This window comes from Acipenser ruthenus, unplaced genomic scaffold (genome assembly GCF_902713425.1).
Source record: "Acipenser ruthenus unplaced genomic scaffold, fAciRut3.2 maternal haplotype, whole genome shotgun sequence".
NCBI lineage: Eukaryota > Metazoa > Chordata > Actinopteri > Acipenseriformes > Acipenseridae > Acipenser > Acipenser ruthenus.
In genome coordinates, this window is record NW_026707771.1 from 8,658 (window position 1) to 20,895 (window position 12,238).

The 12,238-nt window shown below is 35.5% G+C and overlaps 1 protein-coding gene across 1 annotated transcript; it reads right to left on the reverse strand.

The window, feature by feature from the left end:
• Nucleotides 1-331: 331 nt before the first annotated feature.
• On the reverse strand, nucleotides 332-5,704 carry LOC131728258 (gamma-aminobutyric acid receptor subunit gamma-2-like; the record flags this gene model as incomplete). Its single annotated transcript, XM_059019355.1, has 5 exons — nucleotides 332-546; nucleotides 1,756-1,838; nucleotides 2,517-2,737; nucleotides 4,398-4,465; nucleotides 5,556-5,704. Coding segments are annotated over 5 exons (721 nt in total), but the record flags the coding sequence as incomplete, so codon positions are not given.
• Nucleotides 5,705-12,238: the final 6,534 nt, after the last annotated feature.

Genomic DNA, 12,238 nt, shown 5'->3' on the forward strand with positions numbered 1-12,238 from the left:
TACATAGCAGCATTCACAGTTCTATCAATAGTCTGGCAACATTTTCTCCTGAAATCTAGTAAAACAACCTTTTATCACCTTATCTCCTTTCCACTACTGTTAGAAAAGAGAAAGCATCAGGGTAAGGTTGTATTAAAAGAATATTGGTTTTCAGTCAGTAAAAAGGCATGTCCACTTTTAAAAAATAGTGTTGGCGGTTTCAGATTTCAAATTAACATGGTGAGCTGCAGGCATCAACCCTTTCAATGGTTCTTACGCTGCAGACTTTCACACTCTAATATGCTAAACACATATAGCTCTGCTGCAATCACTCAGCACAGCTCACTGAATCTTTCACAGTGTTTGCTCATTTAGGACCGGAATGCAGATTGCTTTGCTGTGAATGTGACGCTTTAAGGTTCGCTTTACCTGATGTTGTCTTCACAACCTCAGTTGTATTTCTCAGGCCAACAAAGGAGAATTGGTAAAGCCTCCATGATCGAGTGTCTCCAATCTCAACAGAGTGCCTCTTCCACTGGTAGATAATCTCTTCTCTTGGATAGCCATCTAGATGTAAACAGTGCATCAGTGCATACCCTTAAAAACACACTTACCATTGAGCCATGTGCAGAACCTGTGATTTGAATGGTGATTTTCAACACTTTGTACAATAGATCTGGTTAAAATAGGTCTGTGATGAACAATAAAGAGTATTTTGTTGTACAGCTATGAACCTAATTTAGATATTTCAGTAAACATCATGTAATCAAATAAACCTTTAGCCATAGCTGTATACCATTAGAATACCACTTACACCCCCACCGTCTTACCATTTAAAACACTATTAATACCTATTGTTTATCCTGCTTGAATGGTTATCATTTAAATGTTTTAACAGGGCAAGGTAAGCTATAGATGTTTAACAAGAGTTAAACATATTAAACAAATATCAGCTTCTTAAAGATGCTTAGAGACAGATATCGCATCTTTTTGTTTTCCAAAGTCAACAGTTATTTAATAAAAAAATACAAAAAAAGTTGCTATAGGGTTGCATAAGGTCAGTCAGGTAAAATGTTTGAAAACCAAACAAAAAAAAAGAAAAATCAAATTTAGTTTAGTAATTGCCAAAAACATAAATAAAAAAATCTATAATATACAAAACATAACCCTGTTGAATGATATGTGCAGTAATGTGTGGGCCTGGAATTTAAATCTTAGAGTTTGCTACAATATCTAATGCAGTTTAACCAACAATGCCTTTAGGCATGTCATTATGCCTTTCTGATTTTTGCATTTCCCACATGCCAATTTTATAACAAGATTTACTTTCTTCTTTCCTGGCGCACTTGACCACTATATTGCAGTGGGTTTATTCGAAGTGATGTTTTTAATTAAAATATATTTATAGAAAAAAATAAATAAATAACTAATGTATACAGCATTGTAAATTGTTATACGAGGTACATAATACAACTTCAAGCAAAGTGTTTTTTGTTTTACTCTGTTTTATAGCTACTCCCCCACAGAAATTATACAAACCCATCATGGAATATTTGCAGGAATATATCAGTTACACTGTCTTTACAGTTAAGAGATGATAAGCATTTATCAGTCTTTTCTTTATTTATAAAATAACTACAGAAAAACAGCTTCTTCTCTTTATTTAATGTGACGTGTGATATTTGAAATTAAACATTATGGTGATGCTAGCGTTGTGCATCCTAATTTTCTCCCCTGATGGTATTTAATATAAAATGAACATATGTCCAGACTTACAGCTTGAGAACTCCAGAGGACAGGAATGCTCATCCATGGGGAAATTGTTCAGTTTTAACTGGCACTCAGCATCAATAGTTAACCTAAAAATACAAATAACAAAAAAAGTTATATTTCAAATATCATCCCTCTGTCCACCTGTCACTGATTTTATGCATGTATGCGTCAATGTGTAACAGGGTGGAGGCTGGGAGGAAACTGGCAACCTCGCACTTAGCAAGCAAGCATCTTAACCACAATCCAAAGGAGCCGGGCTTGCCTGCATTTGTGGTTTTAGTGCTTTTAACCTCATCTCATCTCACTGACAGGGGACAAAATCTGTAAGGACAGTGCATGACACAACACTGCCCGTTACACTCGTATCCCCTTTAACCTCGACAATCGCTGCAGCCAGTCTCTGAGATCTGGTATCACGGCACCAATGTAACAGAGTGGAGGCTGGGCGCGAACTGGTAACCCTGCACACTGCAAGCAAGCATCTTAATCTCAATGCGAAAGAGATTGAAAATAAAACGTGTCCATTTTTTTTAAAATGTTGGAATTGTGAGAATATGACAGGTTTCTTTTATAATATATTCTTTAGCTCCTGTTTAAAGAACGATTTTACTGCCTCCAATTGTGAAGTCAAAATGATGACATGCTTATCATACCATTGGGAGGTTCTTTGCATTGACACATTTTCTTGGTAGCTAGCTATCAGACTACACAATCCTATGCATTAAAGATACTCTTGAAATCTTGACAGTATATTTAAAGCTTACCTTAGTGTATACAGTATCTTCCCATCGTTCCAGATCCTAAGCATTCGATTGGGTGTTGTTATCCAATGAGCATCTGCCTTTTTTGAGTTCCGAAAGAAGGTGTCAGGGATCCAAATTTTGCCCACCATGTTACTGTTAAGCCTGAGCACCTTCATCGTGCTATTGAATTTCAAACGTCTATCATACCAGGTTTGTGCAAAAAATATATCAATTGTATATTCCTGTCAAAATTAGGTACATAAAAAAAGTGTTACACATGAAGAATCATAATAAAATGTTGCTTTCCCTCTTCTTAGGTCTCTGAACATTTTTCTTTTAGTTCATGTTCAACATCAATGTATTATCTGTCTTTACATATGTGCCCTGTACCTAAAACATTCCCATAACATACAATTTGATACATTTTACAAACTCAGCTGATTTGTCAAGGAAAACACAGAAAAAGAAACAATCCACAGTTGGCACAAATGAGGTTAAGATCTGGCAAACCATCTTCAATGCAAGCTGCTGTTCATTTTTATTAAAGACGCATTTCTACGCAGCCAGTGGTATACTGATACTAGCCAGGTAAACACACACCAAGAGGGTCATTTTATACCTCCTGTTAGTGAATAGTGGGTAAAATACAGAATCCTATAAAAGTTTCATTTTAATAATTTTCTCTTGGCCAAATCAATGCAAATGTGGTTCGGGTGTGGTTAATGTGTTATGTGCCCATGTATAAACTGTTTCCATGGTGTTGTCTCTTGTGCCTTATTACCTGTACGGGAAAAGAGCAAAAAAAAAAAAAAAAACTGCTGGTAAGATAAAAAAAATGAAAGGCACTGTGAAACTACAGTGCATTTCTTAAGATAAAACCCATTTAAATTGCACATGCCTCTACTGCATAACAATTGTGCACAGAGACTTGCTAAGGCCAGTTAGAGTAGTACAAATTAAACTTCAGTGTAAAAATGAAAAGGAACAAAACAAAGGCTCATCCTCGTCAGAATGGACTGAAGATGCTTTTTGTATTGCCTCCAGACATCTCGTACATACGTCTGTATCCACAGCAATGGTTTTACAAGCTAGCTGCTCTATGTATATCACATGAAAACAAATAGTTAATAATCTGGATGGATTCTTTCACATGTGATTCTATTTTCATGTATTTAAAAGGTCAACAGAAATGCACATACTGTATATGCTCAGGGTGTACGTTTTTGAAAACATGCCTCACAACATCAAATCCATTTGTACAAACAGACATTGTGTTTTTGGAGGTGCTTGAACTGCCTGTTACTCAGTGATGGAACCATTGGTTTCATAATAAACATTTTGTATTTCCTAAAATGGCAATTAAATGTTAAATATCGATAATGCTAATGCTACTGTTGATGTTACTGCTATGATGATCACACAGTTGCAATGTCAACAGTGTGCATTACTTTAATTAACTTAGATGGCTGAGCATCTTAATTGATACAGTATTACTTAGATTAAGATCATTAGCGGGAATGAGATTGAGGTCTTTGGACTCTAACCCACTAATGATACCCATGCATATTCTTAAGATACATATGTTATTGCTTTTCCAAAGGAATGTATAATATGAACCAGTCATATACTGTAATATATTATCATGGCTCAGCAAGGCTACTTGAAACAGGTTTATAAAGTCTGGAGAATATACTGCAGTAAAATAAAAAAAAAAACATGTACAGTGCATATAGCCAGAGAGATTTATTTTGTATGCTCTGAAAAAACTACAAAAAAATAAATAAATAATATAGTGAGTTTTTATAATGTTGCCATCACCAAGAAAACAAGCACTACCCAAGGGCATCTCACAAATGTATCAAAGAAGTGATAACAAATATTTTGTGAATTTTAAACACTTACCATATTTATAGCATTCACAGGACCAATGCTATTCACATACATGTCTGTGTGAATGATAGTTGGTTTGACTGAAAAACAAACCAAAATAAGTTTTTACAGTTAAGCGACACTGGCAGACCCATTAAGAATTAGCTTTCTTAAAATGTCAAATGGAACTGAGGGCAATATCACGCATACTTAATGGACAATAACGGCTTAGTTTAGCAACCACAGATGCACTGCCAGCAATAAGCCAATGCCTATTTGAAGATATTTCAGCAGGATTGATCCACTCAGATGTAATATCTAATCTGCAGGGATGGCCTGCCCCAGTGGTTGGGGAATTGTCTGAGAATTAGTGGAGGAGGGAGAGGGACCTGTTCTAGTCATATAGTGTTTACCTCATCTCTTCTAAAACACATATTTAATGTCTGTAATGCTGGGCAGAATTTCTGTTTAATGCCCTATATGATGGACAGCACTTCCTTTGGTAAAGTGCCTCCACCACACACTATGCAGCGCTTACTTCTCCTTGGTGATCACCCAGCCAAGTACTCACCTGGCCCTACTACGCTTAGCTTCTGAGATCTGAATCTAAGGTGGCACGGCTGCAAGATAATGCTAAATCAACCAAATAGGAAGGTAGTTAATTAGGAAGTGTTTCACAAACAGACAAGTCTTATACGATGGTAGTCTGTCAAAAAACAAGAGGGGGTCAGTGATGGTGTAAGATTCCCCTGTCATTTTGCTGCTGCTGCTGCTCTATGTTTGACAGGAAGGAGATTGTCGTTGAAAAGATGCACAGCTCTCAGCTTCTCTATGTCTGAAATGTGTGATGCAGAGCAAGACCATGAGTTCTGTCATGCCTTGCCCTGATGAATTAACATCATGCACCTAGTTGATGGTTAGTATGTTATATTCTTTTATACTTTCAATATTCTCCTGTCTTATTCTGTGTCTCCAAAGAGAATGTCAGAGGGTAGGCTTCTTACTGATTCCAATGTTAATTAGTTATTTAGCAGATGCTTTTATCCAAAGTCTGGGGGCAGGTTTCCCAACAAGAAACTCCATCACGCAAAAAGAGTTCTAAAAATCCCTGTTACAGTTCACTGCCTAATTTGTCAGTACAAATTCAATACACAACAACAACACACACCTAAAAAAAACAACAACACGCACCTCCTATATCTGGTCTCAGCTTGTTGTCATATCCATCCAGCAAGCTATTTAAAATGTGAGTGACATCACTCTCATAAACCTTTGGAGTCAACACCCAGGTTTTGTTTGATGAGAAATCTTCATAGTCATCATCTTCTTTTTGTAGAGAGCTAATAACAACAGAAAGACAATTTTAAAGTAGCCACAGATACCATTAAATCGCTGACCGATTAGCCCTCAGTTGTTAATATCTGATATGGATTTTCGGGGTCCTATGTGGGAGGGGAGGGGTGGATGGGGGGTTGCCACCTGGGGAGAGGGGGGTGGGGAGGGGGGGGGGCCATGGGGGAGAATGGGAATGGGAATAAAAATGTGATCACAACAAAAAGAAAGACACTTTTTAGCACAAGAAAAAAAGACATGGTTATCTGTTGAAAACTGCCAAACCTTAAGGGAAATAAAACCAACAGAAATTTTGACAAAAATCTATTTTTTTTAGTTCAAGGGGCATTAGGGTTTGGGTTAGGCTAAACCCAGAAGCAGGCAATTCCGGTCCTGGTGTGCTGTTCCAGTAAGGGTTCAATAAGGTATAATTAAATTAGATACTTTAGGCCCATTGGAAGCGAGATTACCTACCACTGTTCTGAACTACAGTACCATATGATTTGCTGCGTTCTATACACTGCAATGAATGTTCAGTTTAAGTAGCTTGGTACGAGAGACAAGAGTCAAGATATTGCCTATAAGAATGACTCAACTGTTTATTAAATTGATATGACTTGCATTATAGAAATGTGCATATACTGTGATACCACTGTGTCATATGGTCATTATTTTTAATCACAAATGAAAACATCAAAGCTCGTTGTGGCTTGTGCTCTTACATTAACCTAGATACTCATGCAGCCTGTGTACTATGAATCAAGTTCACACAATATATAATTATGTGAACTTAATACATTGGAACAATACACGGTATATACAGCTATAGCCAAAGGTTTTGCATTGCCTAGAATTTTAGGATTGAGACATAATTTTATATATATATATATATATATATATATATATATATATATATATATATATATATATGAACACCATTTAGAATGGAATATTATTCAGCAGGTTGCATTCAACTTTATGAAGCAAAATTAGTTAATTCTATAGGTTGATGCATATTTTGGCCATAGCTGTACATTGTTGTTCCACATAATAAATAAATTTCACATTGGTAAGAAATATGACATTTTGCAGATCTCTCTGCTATCGATAGATAAGCTCAGTGTAAACAGAGCAGGTTATTTGTTGGTTCTGCCTTCATATGTTCACAGGAATGTGTTTACTGAATACCCCTGAGACTTTACTAATCAAATTGAAAACAATGCTTAAGCTATGAAGGCAGCACGTCCAACAGCACTTTGATCTACTAATTTGTCAACATGGTGCATAAGTGCATTGAACTAACTGAATTGTCCTGCCGTTATAAAAATGTAACATTACAAACAGGATATCGTAACTACCGGTAAGGGAAATGCTGATTTAAAAGTAAATCAATTTGATTTTATTGCTGTAATATGTGCCAAACAATCTTAATGCTGCCACTCCCTCAGTTGCCTAAAAGCGATCTCTCTTGTGCAGAATAATTGCCTTTGTAATTGCAGTTGCTATTTAGATAGCAGCTATTAAACAGCATTAGCACAGGGAAGGGTCCTATAAATGAAAACTGAGAGCACATCACACATGCGTAGTGCAACCAGCAGATGAGCATGAAAAGAATAACATTAATATATTAAAAAAAAGTCTACCAAAGGTCCAATAATAGTCTTTCATTGGTTCACACACACAAATATATTTGGTGTTTAGTGCTGCCTAAATATGGTACCAACCAACAATGCTGGGCATGTACAAAGCAGAGTTGGTAGACTGGTATAAACATAATATATCTGCCTAGCCATTAAGCACTGTTTCAGGTGGTTTGAGTGAACTTTTGAAGGTTGCATCAGTCATAATGGATCATGCAAGACCCCAACAATCTTGCAAAAATGGTTCACAGTCCTTCTGATCCCAGAAAATACAGCCTCAACTGTAAGTACTGGAAACACTTGCAAAATGAAAAAGAATGCATTTTAAATGGGACAGGGAGCCAATGGAAAACTATAGACAGATGCAGCACATCTTAAGCACTGCAAGTACAAATAGTATGAGGAACAGAATGCAGCACATATACAGCAGCAAAGAAAAAAACTGCACAACGCTGATGAATCAGGAGCATAATAATCTAAATTCCATTATTGCTACAGTATGTTCCTCGTTGCTGATACTGTTGAATAAACTATACGCAGCAATCCAGGACCACAATTGCAGCTAAATATTAATCTGTTTATTCATTGATTTTAAAACTGGGAATTAAGCAACAGGGGAAAACATTGGAGGCAGTCAAAGAAATACGTTAGTTGTTTTAGTTTTTTTTTACTAGGACGCTGATTAGGAGTGACAAGGTGGCTTTTGGTATTTACATAGTGTTGAATTTGGGCAGGCTGTTTATATCTAAAGTTAAGTTAGCAATGAACATCTAGGATCTCTCTACACCTTACTGATTAAACAGATGACAAAACAGCCAAGCCAAATGCTTCATTTGTAGAGGCAATTACCAGCCACACACACCCTACTACTGTATGTAATTCTATAGAAATACAAACCAAGCACTACTTGTGATTACATTCTCTTTGGTTAAAAAACCACGGCTCATCGTCACACGCTTTTTAGAACCACAGTAATGGACAATTGATTGATAAGGTGCAGTAGGGGAAATCAAAAGGTTGTAATAAAAATGGATTTATATTTTTTCTTGTACATTTACTGTGGTGTACCTATACATCATTTACATTCACATGACAAGATCAGCTGATCATTGTCTACATTGATAACAGCTGCTGGATACATTGTGCAACCTCATTTTGTCTAACACTGTCAACATGTTTTCATCGAATTAGAAAAATAATACAACAAGTGTCGCTGGCTCAGAGCTGTGAAATCGCACACGCCATTGGCATGTTAACCTCTTGTACATACGAAATATTGACCACAGTGCGAGTTCCCAGTTAAAAAGCTGATCTGTGGCAAATGACCTCAGGGTTCAGAAACAAACTGATTTGTGTTACAAGGCCACATGTGTTTTCAACCTTAAAGTAAATTTTCTTTAGCCATGCCTTTTAAGTACATTTCTGTAATGTTTTTTAGGCGGCACATTTATAATATTTTAAATGAGTAGATATGGTCTTTGTTCAGTTTCTAGGATTGCAGTGGTCTTTGCTAACAGACGTGAAATGTAAATATGAGATGATAACAGCTGACTTCACAACCACTGGGAATGCATTTCGCCAGCAAGGATATTTGATGTTGTTCTGCATTTGTGCAAGACCTTAAGGATGTTTTTTTTTCTTATCTACTCAGCACTTTCTGCAGTTTACTTGCCTCTTGCTAACACCATAGAAAATGCCTACAAACCCATGTGGAATACAACCCACAAACTTGACTGGAATAGTGGTAGCTGTTATAAGACTACTGCATATAGCTCATTATTACTAGACAATTCATGTGTAATCTAGAAGCTATTCAGATGATATTTCTATCTGATCTCTAGAAAGGAAAAAAAAGCAAGAATTAGGTTCAATTATATCAGATTATTACAAGTCCATGTTTTAAAATCAATGTTCAAACATGTTAAAAATCTTTCAAGAGGATGCTGTCTTGATAAATGCTGGTGAATGTGACCGATTTCAGTTTAAAACATCTAGGTTTGATTTTGGAGGGGATTTTGCAGAAGAAACTCAATAGGAGCATACCACGTGTTTTGGCTTTTGAAAATAATGCGTTCTGACAGGCAGGCTCGTTTCTCCTGGACTGTTTGTTATGGTTGTGAAAGGCTACTTGGCTGATTGTAAGTAGGGTGAGCAGAGCTCATGAGATGACAGTAAAGGATGACATGCTCCTTTAATTAAGCCATACATAACAATTATGAAAAAAAAAAATCTGTTGTAGGATGCAGAGGCATGTTGTCTTCAGAATTTTTGTTGTAGTAGCAGAATACAAATGATGAGTCAGCCTTTAAGCTAATGGCTGGCAGGTGCCATATTACTACATACTCTTCTGTTGTATTACCTGGGTCTACAGGTCAGTCATAGCTTTCATTTGTGTTGTACATAAATTGAATTGTACTAAGATTACCAACAAAAAAAGGGTCATGAACCAGTCTTGTTCGTGTATTAGATTATGCTGAATAAACATTAATATTCTTTTTGCATCTATTTGAATAATGGAGAGGGGTCTTTTGTTTCACTCTAAAAGAACAGTGTTTGGTTATGGACTATACTCACAACACACAATTGCCATTTATTAAATACAAAGTTTGTCTCTCCTGGATATGGTGACTGTGGTTTAAGGATTTCTTCTACTGGTTTAAACAGTACAGATATTACAGTAATTTGTAACACTATTAAAAACAGCCCACTATCGGCCGGAATCCTAAGTTAAATAATTGAAATAGGTTATATAACTGCCTGTCTTAGAAACGAAATATACTTAACATTTTTCGATAAGAGAAACAATAATAATGTGCAGACGGATTGCTACTGTATGCCTTGTTAAACTGTTTCAACAGAAGAATAACAAACATGTATCTATACATGGCAGTCAAGTGGCCTGGCATGCAGCGCAGTAATCATACACATAATGTAGTAACACCATTTTGATCACTAATCATATGTTTTTATACATTTCCTTGTATGTAAGGATGTTTGTTTCTGTGATGCCATTTGTTAAATAAACTGTGAACGACTTTATTTTAAAATATGTACATGCCTTCAAATACACACAATCGCAGTGAATGTTGATTCTTGCTCAAACTGAGTTAGATGACATCTCTTTTACAAGAGATACCCTTTTGTATTTTAAGTAAAAGTAGTCACTTTTATTGTCAAAATGTGTGTGTCAGTTATTTCATTGATGTAAATGCTGTCTATATTCCATGGTCATTTGTTGATGGTGCATTCTGGGCTTGGTATGTTGAATATTTTTCAAGTTATGTACATTTTAATCAAAGTCCTTTGTGCTACTTGATGGATTTGGAAAACTTATTCTCAATCATGAATGAGCTAAAATGGCGTCTTCTTACAGATACAATAAAAACTGAAGAGGCTGAACATTTGTCGCTGTAAGACATGTGCAAAAGTCTGTTTTAGGGTTTAATTGGCTGGTGACCAACAAAAATCAAACCAAGGACCACGTTTTAAATATATGAGTTGTCCATCACCAGTTAAGAGTAACCAAAATGTATCACAACTGAAATTGTACATCAGTATCATTGTAAATATCATTGTAAAGTGGAGGGAAACAATAAGGGTGATTAGTCACAGGCTCTCTGTGTTTCAGGTTACATAATACAGTACCGAAGCATATAAAATCCAGTAAACAAGGCTTTTGTTATCCAGGCAAAAATAAAATAAAAATCCAACCTGCTTTAGTGAACATTAACAGCCTCCAATCACAGTTGGCAAAACAATATCACTTATGTAATGTTTTTAATGTGTATTTGCATACTGCATCCAGCAGTATGCAAATGAACATCAAAGATGGACTAGTAGCACTCAGTGTTGTTTCTGAAGTAATAAAATGACACAAAGAAAGCAAGACAGAGAAAAAAAGACAAAACATTATCATAGGGTTACAAAAACAACATTTCATTTTAGAATGTTGATAAAACTGATTTGGGGGGTATTTTGCTTAAGGAATAAGAAATATGATTACATCTTCACTCATTGTGTGTTGGTTGGGCCAAACCATTCTTGAATAATGCATGTTCTAACTAAATAAAACCGTATCAATCAATATTATTAGAAATTTTAAAGATAAAATATGATCTGTGAATGAAAATATTATTTGGTTTGTAGCTAGTGTTAGTATGTTTAATGTTAACATTTCTATGATGCTATTTTTTTGTATGTGTGGCCATGTTTTGGTATGGCAGCATTTTCCACTATGTTAGCCTGAATAAAAGGGGAAAAGAATTTGATCCATCGTCATCTATTTTTACCATTAAGGCACCACCAGACTTATGTACGGAAAACCTTGAGATAATATTATTTTGTGCATGTTTAAAAGGAAACACAATGTTGTGTGCAATTATGTCATGCCCACAGCAAAAGTTTGAATATATTAATGTTATACCTACATTTTTATATGAAAAGAATATGATAATGTCACTTCTGTGGAAAATATATGTTGTTCTTAAGTTCCTATTGTTAAGGTAAAAATGTCCAGGTCCAATTCAAAACAAAACCCTGAGATACATTTTACAAGGTCACATAGTTCATTATATACCTACATCAATATATCAATAACATATCAATGATACAATAAATACTGGTATTCTGTTTGATAGACGAATAGATACATATACCAATTCTAGCTATAGATTCGCTAGGCTCACTGCAGTGGCATTCCATTTAAGTTTACCAGGAAGTGCAAACTCATCAATACATCTGGAAACAGAGCCCTTGTTCTACATATTTAGAGTAAAGTGTATGTTTTTATTATTATTATTATTATTATTATTATTATTATTATTATTATTATTATTATTATTTTACTCAAATTCGTCGTTGGCCTAACAATAAAAAAAAACACATAAACTCATAAACACACCT